General features: G+C 49.1%; 5 protein-coding genes across 5 annotated transcripts; 2 read left to right on the top strand and 3 right to left on the bottom strand.

Moving 5' to 3' along the window:
* Positions 1–3,268: 3,268 nt before the first annotated feature.
* On the bottom strand, positions 3,269–4,547 carry BDZ83DRAFT_714321 (L-asparaginase, type II). The gene has a single exon (XM_060511652.1). The coding sequence runs from the start codon at positions 4,482–4,484 to the stop codon at positions 3,444–3,446; it is 1,041 nt and encodes a 346-aa protein (XP_060357233.1). The 5' UTR covers positions 4,485–4,547; the 3' UTR covers positions 3,269–3,443.
* Positions 4,548–5,647: 1,100 nt separating this feature from the next.
* On the bottom strand, positions 5,648–6,934 carry BDZ83DRAFT_758943 (uncharacterized protein; the record flags this gene model as incomplete). Its single annotated transcript, XM_060515114.1, has 3 exons — positions 5,648–6,159; positions 6,222–6,782; positions 6,895–6,934. The coding sequence occupies 3 exons, from the start codon at positions 6,932–6,934 to the stop codon at positions 5,648–5,650; spliced, it is 1,113 nt and encodes a 370-aa protein (XP_060357232.1).
* Positions 6,935–7,755: 821 nt separating this feature from the next.
* Positions 7,756–8,976, bottom strand: BDZ83DRAFT_595411 (methyltransferase; the record flags this gene model as incomplete). The annotated part of the gene is made up of 1 exon (XM_060506791.1): positions 7,756–8,976. The coding sequence occupies one exon, from the start codon at positions 8,974–8,976 to the stop codon at positions 7,756–7,758; it is 1,221 nt and encodes a 406-aa protein (XP_060357231.1).
* Positions 8,977–10,269: 1,293 nt separating this feature from the next.
* Positions 10,270–11,191, top strand: BDZ83DRAFT_240136 (uncharacterized protein). Its single transcript, XM_060501867.1, has one exon. It carries the CDS (start codon positions 10,515–10,517, stop codon positions 10,989–10,991), a length of 477 nt encoding a protein of 158 aa, XP_060357230.1. The 5' UTR covers positions 10,270–10,514; the 3' UTR covers positions 10,992–11,191.
* Positions 11,192–13,463: 2,272 nt separating this feature from the next.
* Positions 13,464–13,999, top strand: BDZ83DRAFT_595418 (uncharacterized protein; the record flags this gene model as incomplete). Its single annotated transcript, XM_060506792.1, has 3 exons — positions 13,464–13,647; positions 13,733–13,814; positions 13,888–13,999. 3 exons carry the CDS (start codon positions 13,464–13,466, stop codon positions 13,997–13,999), a joined length of 378 nt encoding a protein of 125 aa, XP_060357229.1.
* Positions 14,000–15,845: the final 1,846 nt, after the last annotated feature.

Below are 15,845 nucleotides of genomic sequence, written 5' to 3'. Positions count from 1 at the left end.
GGTGCGTCATCTTCCGCACTAAACCTGTCGAGAAGGGCTTCCCGAAGCGCTTGGGCCTTTTCGTCAGTATCCTCGATCGTCTGGTTGTCCACAACCAATGGGGGTGCTCTGGTCAGTGGGCTCGCCTTCCGCCAACCCATGATCTGGTACAGGTCCCGGTCTGAAGCGACTCCATCGATCTTTCCGGCCCAGTATGCTCGCTTAGCCTTCCTCACCGTGCTCAGGAACGCCTTTCGTTTCTCCATTAGATAAAGGTGCGCATCTTGCTCCGTCTCCCAGGCTTGTTGGTTGCGGGCAGCACGGTATGCTCTGTGGGCCTCTGCGCATTCCTCCGTCCACCAAGCCGCGCCTTTACCATGTTTTCCTCTCTTCTTGCCGACCGCCTCAATGGCTCGGGAGAAGAGCTCGACGATGTGACTTGCCTGCCCGTCCAGGTCTTCCGGAGTAGGTTGATCCCCCAGATTGGGCATCGCAGCTAGCCCCCCTTCGATCAGGTCTCTCAGCCGAGGCAGCGCCGAGTCGGGCACTGACAGTGGCCGTGGCTGCGGGTGGCCCTCTCCCTGTGACACTGGGCGTTTGAATAGTGGTATGACGGCCACGATGGCCTCGTGGTCAGCTCCCGGGTGTAGCTGTGGGCTGACCTGCGCGTGCGCAAAAGGGATATTAGAGAAAGCCAGGTCCAGGACATGTCCGCAATCCTGGGTTGCCACCCCAACTTCGCTGATAAGAGAGAGATTGTGGCCGTCTGCCCAGCCTGCAATGTCATCTCCCCGGTTCCCGTTCCTCGTCCCGGGCTCCCAAGAGTAGTGATGCGCGTTGAAGTCACCCGCGATCAAAGCTCGCTCCGGGGGTTTGAGTTCTAGCAGTATCCCTGTTGTGCGGCTGTGGGGTCGCGGGGTTGTCTGTACACGTTGACGATAGTCGTCGTTTTGTCGACCACCAGCCACAGTACGTCTCTCGTGTGGACAGGCCTCTGCTGCTCCACCGTCATCCCTATCCCTTTGCGTGTGTAGGTCAATACTCTTGGTCTGGTTCCTTCGCTGTCCCAGAAGTCGACCGGGACGAAAGAGTCGAAACCCGGGTGCGTGTTCAGTTGCACGTTTCCGTCCTTCCAGCCCGTCCAGGGTTCCTGGACGAGGACCACATCTATCTGAGCCTCCCAGCAGAGCTGCAGGAAAGCCGTGTGCGCCGGGGAGATCTTTCCGACGTTGCCCTGCGCAACGCGTAGCATCCGTGGGGTCGCCGCTCTCGGCTTACGTCTCCGAGTCGAGTTCGAGGTGGGTGTAGGCATTCGCGACGTTGTAGTTTGGCTTCTGTGCTGCCCGTTGGCTCCTGCTTGGCATGGGTAGCACGGGACGGTCGATGGAGGTGTTGTCGGGGGAGTCTTCGCCTTCGCCTTCGTCCGCCTCGTCTTCATCCATGCTGCTGCTGTCAGTGCTTCCGTCACCGAGGCAAACGATCGAGCTTGCGGAGGGCGTTCTCGTGCGCGCGCGCTTGGCGCCGGGTTGCTGGTTCTGGCTGGTGGAGGTAGGGACGCCTGCCGCCTCCTGGCTACTGTCGGATCGAGTAGCCTTGTACAGAGTGTCCGATGCTTTCTGGCCGGCCTTCCGGATCCGAGCCCGCTCCTTTCGACCGGGAAGGGAGACGACGCCGTTTACGACCGAGGGCCTCGCTGGGCAGTCTGTGTGGCCGGCTTGGAAGGGGCCGCAGCAGTTGGGACACTGGGGCCTGGCCATGCAAGGTCCCGTTTCGTGTGAGTCGGAAGGTCTTCCGCAGTTGCTGCAAGTCGGTCGTCGTCCGCAGAACCGGTTGGCGTGGTAGCCCTGGCAGCCGGGGTCATGTCGGATGAGCGTCCTTCGTTTTTTGATGGGCAGAGATCTGCCGCTTTGGTTGAAGAGCCTGAAGGGCGTGACCTCTGATGTGAATGATATGAGCCAAGATATTTCGTTCGTGACTGGGTTGGGCCCAAGGCGGGACGGTCGAGCAAGGACAGGCTTCTGTCCTGTCTGTGCGAAGACCTCATCTTCAACGAGTGTGGCTGGGTCCAGGACGTCCCCGCCAATGCTGTGTAGTTTTGTTGGGCATCGCGGCACAACGTATGTGTGCCACTTGATAGGCGTCTCGACTTGGTGGGCGCCGAGGCATTCCGCCAGCTTTGCCTTACTTGTAAGTAGTCTTTCCTGTATTTGCTTGTTTCGCGGCTTCAGAGAGTAACCTGTGCTGATATGGTAGACGTGGGGAAGGTCCGCTAGCCCCAGGCCAACGGCCTTACAGACGATCTGTCGTACGGCGAACGGTGCGATCTTCCGAGCGGCCGCTAAGCTTTCTTCCGGGACGCGGGCAAAGATGCGGAGGTCCTCCTTCGGCTGCGCCTGCGGCTGATCCTCGGCGGGGAGTGTGGCCTTCGGGCGGGCAGAGCTCTGGCAGCTCTGGCCGCTCCGGGTCGCCGCAGTGGTGTTGCCCGCCATCGGTGCGACGACAGCCGCCCAACTCCGGGCCGCTATTGGGCTTGTCTCGTGATTGATCAGTCTCTTGAGGGTTTGAATGACATAGGCAGTGGCTTCTTTCGCGATCTGCTTTCTAGAACCGTCAAAGCTGGCGACAACGCTGTCGACGGACCGTGCAATGGTCAGAAAGACGTCTTTCCGTGCCTCGTACTGTCTAGCTTCTTCTGCAAGGGCTGTCAAGACGGACCCTGTGGCAGATCCGCTCGGAGCAGATGCGGTAGAGGCTGCGGGCCCCTCGGCCGAGGTAGGGGCGTCGGTGGTGGCATCAAGCTGGCTTCCCGTTAGGCTGGGCCGGGTCGGCTGTGCCTCGGCGTCGCGGCGTCGCTTAGCTCTTGAGGTGGGGTTCGGCTCCGGAGGTGTCCCGGAGCCTGGTTCGGGGTCGGCTTGGTCGGCCGACATCAGTCCGGTGCCCGACGGCGGCTGTGAGGCCATCGCGGATGCGGGCTCCGGCAAGGGGAGGTGAAGAGTTTTCGGCTGTTAGTAATTTGGTGGTAGGCTCACTCATTCACTAACAGCAGATGCCAAGAAAAATTAGGCGAGAGGGAAGTGCCTTGTCCTTATGGCATTGCCATTGTTCAAGAGATATCTTCAATTGAAGTTGAAGAAGGTTCAGAATTTATGTTTCGCAGCACATATCTATCTGTTTTCTGTTAGCCACCTCAGCTGTCAGGCACCGTGATTCCGATACTCGAGTCTTGTCATCTACTGCTTGGCATGGGAGAATCGCACGTGATTATTGAACATTAGTGTCAATTGATGGCCCCTGTTATATTTATATAGTCAATAAGAATGAGTAACTGCGGGTTGTCCCGTTAACTATGGCTTGAATAGATCGCTCTATTAAGGCTTTATTCCGAAAGAAATCCTCTTGATACAGGTGTAGCATGAGACCAAGAGTGTCATTTCGTAGCTCGGCATGAATCTCCTGAAAGCAAACTAAAGGTTGCTGAACGCCTTACAGAGTATGTCTTTGACATCCTCTTTAGTCTTGTCGCTCTTACTAATCGCAAGTTGGACAACGATTCTCGCTATCCAGGGGCTGAGGTTGTTCCCAGCAATGATGCCCATCTTCTTGTGGTCTTCACTGTCAGTCACCTCCCCAGATAGAACTCGTACCGACTGAACCACCACACAGCCACCCTTTATGGCAACATCAAGCCCCTCTTTCTCTGCCGGTGTTCCTAGTCCAGGCGCAAAACCCATGGATATGATCCCCCTTGCTCCAGCCTTGACATACGCGTTGATGCCCACGCTATCAGCACCCACGTAGCTGCACACTATGTCGACGCGCGGAGAGTTGGCGAGCATTTGGACAGTGAATCCAAGATTTGCGGGAAGCTTTGGCTGCATGAGCTCGTCGAATTCGACTTCGCCCTTGATAATACGACCGATGGACTTGGAATTTGGTGACTTGAAGGCGTCGTGATTCTGGGTGTGAGTTTTCGTGACAAAACGGGGTAGATGTATTTCGTTGTTCAACACCACCAAAACCCCCTTGTATTTATGTTCGCACATACAAGCAGCCACGTGGAACGCGGCGACGAGATTGGCCGGTGCATCTGAGAATGTTCCATTCAATGGGCTCATGGACCCAGTGATGATGACTGGAATATTCAGTTTCAGAACCATAGACAGGGCGAATGCAGTCTCCTCAAGGCTTGCTGTTCCATGGGTGATGATGATAGCCTTGATATTTTCGTTTTCAGACAACATCTCGCACTTTTGACCAACATTGCTCCAAATTTTGGAAGTGATTGCAGTGCTATCAATGGTTTCAAAGTCCTCGGGGTCGATTTCCACACCGAGCTTTCTTGCGACTTCATTGACCCGGGTCTCCTCACAGAGTTTATTGGCTGAGACATATTCACCGTGTCCCATAGAGCCGTAGTCTATATCATCAGGGTTATTGGCCTTAGTTCCGATGGTGCCGCCCGTGGCAAGTAATGCAAATTTCTTCGAGGCGGCGACTTCGGTCATTTTGTAGATTCAAGTGAATGAGATCTGGTGGTGATGAATGAATCAAGAACGGTTCGTTTCGGCAAGACCTTGCTCAAAACTTGGCTAGGAGTAAACCTAGCTAGAACATATATATACCTAACTCGGACCAGATCCAAGCATTTTGGTCTTACTGTTGCCATCTTAATCAGGGCAAACGCATTTGCGGCAAATGCCTGTTTGGAGTGAATGTATCACCATACAGAAAGCGAGAAAACATGCTGTTTCATTTGAAATCCACTCAAATGTAAATGTCGGTTCAGATGTTTGTCATTCCAGGCTATTCAGTAGAATGGAGATGCTTCAATAAGGCGCCAGAAGTACATCACGAAGTCATGTCCTCCTTTTTTCCTGAACAGCCACTGGAGAATTACCGCTTTGAGAGCCAATGCTGGCTCAGAAATCCACAGGCTAGCCGGGTTCTGCATCCTTCAAACCAACACAAAGTCAACCTTGATATCTTTCATCAGCCCATAGGGCGGTTAAGGTCGGTAGGCAAACAAGCGCTAGCCCCGGTGAAGAAAACTCTTCCAACCGCCCAGTGAGCTGGGTACTCCGATGCACACCTCCAGAGCCTATTGCTTTGTCCGAGTTGGCATGGTGGCGCAATGGCATGGTTGACGCCATCCTACGCATTGCTGTTCTTGGTGAAGGAATTCTTACTGTGCCGTCAGCCACTGCGGAGGTGAAGCTGCGCATGACTGCCAGCGCAAGCAAAGTGCTGAAAGCTCGATGCTCTGCCAGAAGATCTGAAGCGCACTACCACTCTGTTCATACGCAAGCAGAAACCTGGTCCATGGCGTTTGGTGAACAACTCATCTCCTGATTGCCGCACAAGCACAGGACGCTCAACTACTTTGTCATCGTGAACACTGGTGGCACGACGGAGGATTGCACAACGAGAAGTGGATGACGAGAATAGAAGTGGAAGTTTGCAGAAACTTTGTGAACAGCCAACGGACAGCTAGCTTATCCTTCTCTACGCTGCCGATCTTGTTCCTTGAAAGTGGTCGAGGCGGCTGCGACTTATTCAACACGCAAGTGCTCCCCACCCCCCTGGAACACATGGATTGATTGCCAGCCCAATCGCTGGAAATGCCGGGAAATTGCTTGCCTCTGCAGGCATTGCCAAAGAGTGATTCCAATCACTCTTCCTTCTCATCCTCATTGTCATACCTGCCCAACCGTCCAAGCGGGCTCACCATGAAAACATCCTCCCATCTGCCGCTAGCAGCCTTCCCGTCCCAGTCGCCACCACTGTACAGAGGCAGACGCAATTTTCCCGTGCAGTGCTCGTCGATGAAGCGGCAGACTTTCTGCATATCGCCCACAGTGAAGTCGTCCATGAACCACAGCATTGTGCGGGGGACGTCTGCAGGGCTCAGGCGCTCAGCGTCGAGAGATGCTGCGGGCTCAATAGAGGTTTCTCGCGTATTCTTCCGCCGGGGCAGAGATTGTGATGGTGCAGGAGCTGCGCCGGCATTCTTGCTATCATCGGTCGGTATCTTGGATTGCTTCCGGATCGAAACAGTTGCTCTCGGGGTTGATAGCGACTGAGGATCGTCATGGGGGATTTTCGATTGTCTTCGCTTGGATGCCGACGTCGAGGATCTGGGCAGGGGAGCTTTTGTGGTTGGTGTTGATTCATGTCTGGATGCTATGCTTCGAGTCAGCCCAGGATTGATCAACCATCGTCGGTTGGGAACAGGAAGGACTTACAGCGTCGTCGTTTCTCGCTGGGCATTTCAGACGGCTCGACCAGACTGTCCCTCTTCCTCTTCACTGAGGATCTTGCGGCGGCAGGAGTTGTGACTTGAGGCTTGGTCTCACTTGATTGACCCTTTTCCTCGCCATTTGCATCCCCTCGCGCCATGGGTCCAAGTAGCGCAGCGTTTACACTCTCATCATTTACGTACCCGCAGTAGTCTGTTAACACGTCCGGCGCATCGGCGCGCATTTTCGCGACTGGCTCCCAAGAAAGATCCTCTCCCTCACTCGTATATCCAAGCCATTGCACGAGTACTTGCCATTGGCCCCGAACACGACGATGGCGTAGCAGACGGAAGGGATGGTAAAGCTCTCCGATTCCTAGAACGTCTTGGCGCGTCTTGCCCGGAAAGTTGGCCCAGTAGTCGCATAGCAGAGTCGGTCGATGCTCCTGGACATCCCATTCGGAAACATCTAGGCGGGAGCCTTTGGCGAGAACGGTAAGGGTCACGAGCGCGGTATCGGGATCAAGGGTATGCGCTACGATTTTGCTGATCGCGTCATAGGGAATGTCTGCCAGAGGGTTTGGGCGTCAATGAGGGCGCAATAGGATGGGATTGAGAACGCATGGGGAGATATGAGAGAGCTAGGCAGAGAGGCTTTAGCAGTTGGAAATTCTTCTTACCTTGCTTCGCAAGCTTCGACGAGGGTCTACCTCGAGGCATGACTACGGGCGGAGAAGAATTTGTATTCTAGTATTGAGGGCAGACGCAAGCAACGAACGGAGTCGTGATCGGAGAGCAAGCAGGATGCTGCGGGAAAGTTGCGCTGTCAATGAGTTGATCGCGTGTGGGACGCGTTCGCGTCTGGCAAGGTAAAGTAAGGTAGTACTGCGTCAATATTTTTTCTGGGTCCGGGGGCCCGGCTCCGATGCGGACCCCTCTTGCTGGCACCCGATCGCTGCGGCCGCTCTGCGAATTTCCACTCCCAGTCCGCGGTGATGGACAGGCACTCGTTCTTAGAATGAAGTTCTCCATGGGGTACAGGTCATTAGCAGGGTTCTCTTAGTGCATGGGTCAGAATTGGTTTGGTACGGCATGGGTCTGGGGTTGTTGCTCGCAATGGTACCGGCGTGACGGTGTGGTCAAGGGCCGAACCCCGCAGCACGGCATCAGCCCCGGGGAAGAACAATCTCGACTAGAGGCATCGTTGCATGCAATTGAAATTGAGATGATCCGCAGAGCCAGGCAAGCTTGAGTTACCTCGTCAAGAAACTCACTCTGAAGCCTCAGGCCAGCCTAGCTTTCGTAGGTGAACTGCAACTGACTTGTCAATGTTCATGTATGCATATCTATGTAATAATATCTATACTCTACGCGAGGACGGACATCCGTGGTTTATGCTGATGTGTTTGCACTCGCCGCGCCGACTGTGTCTATGATGCTCGCTCCGTCCGTTTATCATCTATCTATGTAGTCTCTATGGTCTATGGGAGGAGAATGTCATGTGTCTCGTCTGATCGCCTCAGGCCCATCTATTTCATCGTCTATTCGTAGGCCCATCCAATTCGGATAAGCTTGTAGCCACTCTCATCCCCTCGTCCCACTCCGCTCCGTTTCAGCAGTTCTTCTGATTGCAGGATGGCAAGCCTCTTGCCGTCTGACCGCTTGGGGCTGTCGCTAGCCGTGAAGGCAGACTCAACGCTATCGCTGACGCCGTTGAAGCGGCCGTTGCGCCGCACTGTGACGAGGAGCCAGAACACGCCAGAATCTGCGAGAAGGCAGGTCGCACAGTCACGCAGCCAGAGAGCGTGCTCCGGCGCGTAGATGACGTCGGTCGCGATGATGATGTCGGCAGGGACATGGAGCGGTGCATCCAGGACAGGTGCTGCCCAGTCGAGAGTGGCGGTCTGCACGTGGGCGGGCTTGGCTGTCGCGAAGTTGAGGGCAACATTGGCACGCAAGTTCTCAAGCACAGCTGGGTGGTAATCAGTTGCCACGATGGTCGGACTAGATGCTCCCAAGTGAGGCAGAATTTTGCCGAGCATGAGACTCACAAGCCCCGTGCCGGCGCCGAGTTCAATGATGCGTGGGGAGATACCCAGTCGAGGTTGGGAAAGACCAAAGCGCTCTGGCGAGGCACACATGATGTCCGACAGGACAATGGAGGCGCCCCAACTCTGGAGACCGACATCGTCCGGGTCAGCCGAGTTTGTACCCGCCAACCTGTCGTTGAGTCGGATGGTGACTGGAACATTTGCTGATGGCGGTTTGGGGAGCGAGAGTTGGAATGCGAAATCGCGTGCGTAATCCTGATCCTTCTCGGCCGAGGCATCATCGTCCGGTGGGGCGGCGAAGAAAGATTCGAGGACGCAAGAAGCCTGGTCCAGTGCGTTTTGACAAGCGTCCTGGGATTCGAAGCAAGAAAGAGTCTCGGCTCTGGCGATGAAGCCAGTCAACCAGCGCTCGGCGCAATTACGCTCAAAGACGTCGACCTTGAGAGCGGCTATGTGGTGGTCGAGGCCGTTGATCTCTTCATGATCATCGTCTGTCTCCGACACGTAGCCAGAGTCGGCGAGAGATGAATCATGATGAGCGCACTTTTGTGTCTCGGGGGTAAGCTGAAAGGCGACGGACACGGCCAAAGGGCAGTAGATGACGGACAGGTTCTGTAGGGCGACGGCGATATCGGCTTCGGTAAGCTGGTTCAAAGTGCGCAAAGGCGGAAGACTGCTCGAGGGTGGCAGCGGATGCGCAGCGGGGCTCATGGGACGCGACTCGCCTCACTACGCGGAGGCTGCGAGCAAGTGTTGTACTACTCGACAATACTTCATGGATGGTGAGAAGCACAGTGGGGTGCGGGTTCGAAGAGAAGCATCAAATCGCGAGTGAGTTTGTATCTCTCATGATTTGAGATGAAGCAACCTAGGGTAGGTCTTAGCTTAATGCAAAGGGGTACGGAGTAACGACCACGGGGTTCCGAGTCCCTTATCTTAGCGTGTCTGACACGAGCATGGCAGACCCGCATTTGCCTAAATGAGGGCATCGTGAAAATTTTTGTTTTGTTTTAGTAGGTAGCCCTATCCTTGGACTGTTGGACCTTGCCACCTTGGGAGTCGGGACCTGGGCAGCTGGAGAAGAACTTAGCGGTATCCTCAGGTTAGATCGGTAGGTAGGTGGGTCGGGCCCTTCTGTTCCGGCGATTCCCGTAAAGGAATAATTCACGGCTGCTTCCGTAATCAAAGAGAATCTAAATTATACCCCAGATCAGCCCGCCCCATATGCACTGAATGCCTTGATAAGAGAATTACTCCTGTGATAAGAGTGCTGTCGTATAGTGAAGGTGTTTGGTGTTTTCGATGCCGCCCTTCCAGACCTGCCAAGCAACGGCCCATTGCCCTGCGGGGGAAAACCATGAAAGGCGGCAATTTCCATTTTCTCCTCACAAGTCTCTTTGCACGTGACGAGTCAGGACCCCAGCCCCCCCCCCCCACCTTTCTCAAGTACCTTGGTATGTATTCGCACCCCCCAGAGGCTCAGTCCAAGTCCACGCATCCACCAACCAGCACCTCATTATCCAATTCCAGACTGATTGACTGGCCGTCAATCGTGACCCAACCTAACGACGTTATCATGCGGCTTGGCAGGCTCTGGCAGGGGCCGGAAGGGACCGAGCCTAGCTGCCGAGGCACGGAGTACATAGACAGCGCCCGATCACAGCTCCGTCCATACCGTCGGTTTTTCTATCATAAGACCGTCCTGTCTGCCCATAGATTTAGCCTGGACTGCCATCTTCTCCAAGCTTCACAGTGCTAGACTCCGATAGATTGAATTCATAGTCTCTCTATTAGGGATACCAACCTGGATGGAACGCCCAAGTCTAGAGTATCAGGGCTACTCTTATTGACACGCAGAAAGGGGTTCTTATACAAGGTCCTGACATTGCAGGGTTGCTCCCGCGGTTTTCCAGATCCCTACGTTCCGCATTCTACTTCACTGAAGCAATCATTTGCAAGGATATTATGGATACACGACCCTCCCACTTTCAAAGCTTAACATGTTTACTTCGTCTGCCTAATTACCAGCATCGCAATGCCGGCTTCCTGATGTGAATTACTCTGCACATCTCAGCGATTTGAGTCGCGTTCTTGTCGGACGCGCCCATCACGCGAAATCGCGAACTACAATCTTAGAGCGACATATTCAACTCCATCTTTATTCCTAGTTTCTAAGCGTCGTCAATCGCAATCGGGACCTGACAGTCAACCTCGGACCACAGTGCATTCGTTCCTTACCTTACCCTGATATGTCTTTCATCAAACGCGAAAGGCATGTGCCGACCAGGATCGAGACGGACGTCCTGCTTACGTCCGAAACGCCCGTCCCACTTCCTGAAGTTCCCCCTCGTCAAAAATGGCCTCCCATCCTCTTGCCACAGTCCCAAACGCCAATTACGCCGAACACAGTTTCTCCAGACTCCGCCAGCATAGCTCAACTTGAGTCTTGCTTGGAAGAAGTGGCTTACGGGGCATGGCTCAAATTGGCTGTTGGAAGTTCCTCTTCGAACGGATATTGCTACAGTAGAGCAAAAAGGACGCTGAATGGATGCATTCTCTCTCAGAAGAAACCTAGGTATTTGGTTGGCGAGTCGAGCGCTAAGAATCTTGCAAGGAGAGCGTGCTGCGCTCCTGTGAGTACACGCTCCTTCGTCTTATATTCATTCGTATTAGAAAGCTACTTCAGAACCAGCTTACTTTTGTCGGGGGAAGAAGAGACAGGATAGCTAGGAAGGATAAGAATGGCTGGAAAGCCTGGAACGCCTGGAAAGCCTGGGAAGGCTGGAAAGGAAAGGATGTTTTCAAGGTCATCTCCAAGTCTATAGCAGACTCAGCTCCCGCGTGTGCATGTGAACCCAAATGTTTAGAATATATAGAGGAGGGAATTGTTACAGTAGTCGACTAATTTCAGCCTGAGTGTTTCCGCTATGTCATCGCGCCACCGTAACTATGGTTTTTTTGTTCTAGGTGTTTAACGCCGATGCCACCCGCATCGTTACTCTGTACTAGCGCCCAGGGCAATCGTATTTTTGTAATAAAGCAGGGTGGTGGTGTGATGGGGAAAACCTAGAGAGCAGGTATGAATTGAATCCCGCGGAGTAGGAAGGCAAAGACTGGACAGGCATACAAACCATATGCATTGTCGGCTGAACGTTGACATCTACCATCAGTAAAAGGAATCCGATGTGATGAAGCTACTGGAGCAATAGAAGCTTGGACAATACCTTTAGTTACTCGAGACATAGGTACTGTTAGATCTTGCACTCTTGCTGGCTGTCATAAGAAGTGTTACACTCCCCTGTCCAAGCGGCGGACGGGCTGCATGACTTTGCGGTCAGTATTCGTTTCAGCCCCCTACGAACAGTATTAGTCGAGGAAGCATCGACAACTTGTTAAGTGCGACCTGACTTGCCAGTGCCATGATGCATACCACGATAGTCAATAGTAGCTCCTCTTATAAGTGAAATCCCGCTGCTCTTCAAGGTTCCAGTTGAGAGAGCCTCGAGAGCAGATGTTGAGTCAATCTCTACCCTAGGTTCAATAGTGTTGACACTTCAGCTATGTTTCTATTGGCGAAATCATTAAAGACAAGTTGACTTTGAACATCGCCAGGATAAAGTCATGGCGGACGTCAGTCTTGCCAACCCATTACGAGGTCTTTTTTTGTAACGGACGAGATAAAGGGATAATTACAAAGGACTACGACGTACTGGCGAGCGGTTGTGCCATTATCAGGCATCTTGACCACGAAATTTCTCACTTATTTATGCCCTAACGTCAACTCTAGCCCAATTCGCATACGTCTGTTACGTGACTCAGATGGCACAGAGCTACGACAGCCTCGGAAATCTTTGTTTTAGTTTACTGAAATTCCTCGTTATTACAAAGACATCGTATATCGAAATTACGTCTTGTATTATAGGTGCCAAGGCAATCTCCAAGTCATAGTTCAACAACATACCAAGGCAAACGGACGTGCAGTGGTAAAATGCATGCAGGCAAGGCTTGAGGGAAGCATCAAGTATCCTGAGTTCACTTGATGGTTTGCGTGAGCCATCTATGTAGACCCATCAAATAACACCAGGGGAAACCTAGGAAGATACGATAACGAAATAAGATACAGCAGCCTTAGGAAGGATACCTCGAACTTTATGAATTGATGTGGACCGTCACAGCCACCCAAACATTCAATGTGACATATGATTGGAAGCTTGGTAAAGCAGGAAGCATCAGTCTGCAGCTCTGACCATGTTGGTCGTCCGATGAAAGGACATCGAAGTTATGTCGAGGGCCAAACAAAGCTAACATCTATGCCAATTTGCGGGGACATGGAATACAGTCTAAATGCAAAACCCAGAGAACATAACAGCCGAAAGACTTGGCACAGTGATAGGCTGAAATTGACGGACGAGCGTGAATGCGACCCAGGCACGTGCTCATTAGGCGAAATCCAATGGGCATCACTTTTTGGGTTTTGGGTTTAAAAGACGAAGCTCTAGCTCAGATGATCACGCATTTGCTTTGACGAGGCGCGACATCAAACCAGTTTTGTTTGGTTTGAAGGCCGAGCGCCCCCAGAAAATGTTAATAACACAAGCTTGGCCTGCCTGGGTTTTCAAATGCGAGTCTAGAGCAGGTACGCCAGAGGTAAGTTCAGGGATCAAATTTCATCTGAACTTCAACTACAAAAGCCAACAAATACCATTCGAGCATGTAAAAGCACCCGGCGTTGTATGTCCTGTTAGATGTGTTTGACATGCCCTGCTACAGAGAGCGAAAGTGGTTCTATACGTGTGTGAAAGATGTTGCGTCGTTGGGAACGCAGCACAGGCTTTCAAGGTTCTTTATGAGCGTACCATGAAGAATAAGTGATATGCTAGCAGGGAACCTAGCTCCTTCAAGAGATCACTTGTCCATCATTAGTCGCATGCGTTGACAAGGATGCCGTGGCGATCCGCAGCCCTAGGCATACTTTAGTGGTATACTTTCATGGTAAAGGTTCATGGAACAAGGAAACCTGGTTGATACAACAGCCTTTGGACTCAGGCGGGCTCTATGGGCCAGAATAGGAAAGCAGGGCTGATAGATATGCCGCCGTCGTTTAGTATTTAAACCCCGTTTCTCACTGAGGCTGCTTCCGAGGTGTTTATATCTCTTACACAAGTGCTATATTAAACTATACGATCACTGCAATCACGATGGGCTTCATGAAATCAAATCTGGCGTGCCTAGGGGCACTTGCCGCAATGATAATCGCTGCCCCTACGGACGACACTTCAACCCCAGCTATCTTTGCTCGCGCTGAGGCTACGGTCTTTATGTGTGACGACACCCGTTTCCGAGGCCGCTGCCGAACCGACGTCATTCAGACAGGATCCTGCTGTGAGTTCCTCTCTTAGATTGAGCGCTTATCTCTATGTTTGATCAGTCGCTGCTAGCAATTTACTTACAGAAGAGCTATATATAGACAATGTTCCGGAGAGTTTCGTTGACCGCATCAGCTCTATTCGTAATAATGATAGGAATAGAGATACGTGCACTTGGTATCGGTAAGTGTGAACCTTGAGAAAAGGATAATTACTTGGAACTATCTTGACTAAGAAAGGCATTTATTATCTATAGGGAGCGGCAATGTCGAGGCGAGTCGTATCGTAACCAGGATGATGATAATTTAGCTGATGGTAATGGCCGGTTTAATGATGCAATCAGGAGTTATGAGTGTAAAAGAAAGTAAATATTACGAAATAGTATTAAAAACATGGATTGTTTTATCTAATAACGATGAATAATTATCTTTGCCTCTATTTAAAAAAAGAGAAATGATAAATATTTATCAAATACTTTATTATAATTAAAGTTATTTTTTTTATTTCTTTTTATATTTATAGTTATCTACAATATATAAATCATAAAACAAACTAAGAAATGAAATATATTAAAAGAATTAATATTAAAAGAATGATCACTATTTAAATTACTTATATAAATTAAGTATAAATACGCTTATAAAATTTCGTACGAGTTCTATTTAATTCAATCATTTTTTAAATCAAAAGATATTTTGTTATATAATAATATCATGAATTTCTTTCAGGTTTATACATATTGAAAAGACTTCTAGCTATTAAACTAATTGTTTAAGAGCGATTATAACTAACGTTATTGCTCTTTTTTAATATTAACTTGCCCGCTTAGTATTTTATTATTTATAGCTTTTAAGATTATATATTATAAACGACTTTTGTTTTTAAAGAATATTTATATAGTGGTTTTATTCTAGCTCTATAGACGCAAAAGATCGACTTTAACGGAATTATACTTTTAAAAAAATTATGTAATACGGTATACTTTTTAACTATATAATATATATAACCCTTTAAAGTCTAGCCCGCCTTATTGGGGGCCATCTTTACTTTTACGGGCAAGTTAGTTTATTAAAATAAATATTGTATATTATTACTTAATAAATTTAAAACTAATTATAGCCGGTTATAGTTATTAATATAGTGGTTATTTCCGGCTTTATAAGTATAAATAATTGACTTTAATAGGATTAGGCTTTTAAAGGAAATTATATAATATAGTATACTTTTTAGCTATATAATACGTATAATATACCCTAAGTAAGCACTTAATTTAATATAGTAATTTCGATATAAAAACCGCTATATAATTCGGGATAAATAAATTACCGCTATTTATTAATAATAGACTAAGCGATATATTTATATAGTAGCGATAATTAAAAAGGTTGATTATAGAGGTCGGCTATAAAGGTTAGAAATAGCCCTTATATTACGGCTAGTTAGTTATAATAAATATATTAATAAAAGTTAAGGCTACGAAGGCTAAGTAAATAGTATCGCAGTCGTTAATAGCTTCCCTAAAGCTATATTTATAAGTTATAAAATAAATAAGGCTTTAGTAATTAATCGTAGTTTCGTTAAAAGGAGTTCTTAGTAAAGATAGCTAAAAGCAATTATAAAATCTAATACTAAGTTAATTATTAAAGAAGTTATAAAAAGTCTATCTTTAAGCCCGGCTTAAGTCTATACTATATATAAGTCTCGTTCCTAAATATATCCTTTATTTTATATATATTTTATTTATTAATAATTACTAAGTAGATCCTAATAAGCGCTTATTTAGAATAATTATTATAATTACTTTATTACCTAATTACCTTCTTATTTATATATAATTTATTCCATAGTTCTTCCGTTTTTTTAAATAATATATCTACTCTGTTTAACGTATATATAGTATACTGTAGCCGCTGCGGGCCTGCGGGGCGGGCCCTAGTCTTAGTTATATACGTTGGGTCGTAATACTTTAACTATAAAAGTTCTAAACTTTAATAGCAATATAGAGGTTTTTTTAAAAAAAAAGGGCTAAAAGGGCCTATGTTTAGTAAAGTTTATAAAGATTTCTTTTATTTTTATCACTTCTTAAATTATTTATAATTTTCTCTCTATTTAAACTAAATATATTACTAGATATTATTAAACGAACCTATTAATATATAAACTATTAACTAAATAACTAGTTAAATAACTAGTTAGAACTAATTAAAAGTCCGG

The sequence above is a fragment of the Colletotrichum acutatum genome (assembly GCF_030867785.1).
Source record: "Colletotrichum acutatum strain CBS 112980 chromosome Unknown BDZ83scaffold_291, whole genome shotgun sequence".
In the NCBI taxonomy this organism is placed as follows: domain Eukaryota; kingdom Fungi; phylum Ascomycota; class Sordariomycetes; order Glomerellales; family Glomerellaceae; genus Colletotrichum; species Colletotrichum acutatum.
The sequence above is the reverse complement of the archived record's forward strand: the minus strand, read 5'-3'. Positions and strand labels throughout refer to the sequence as shown.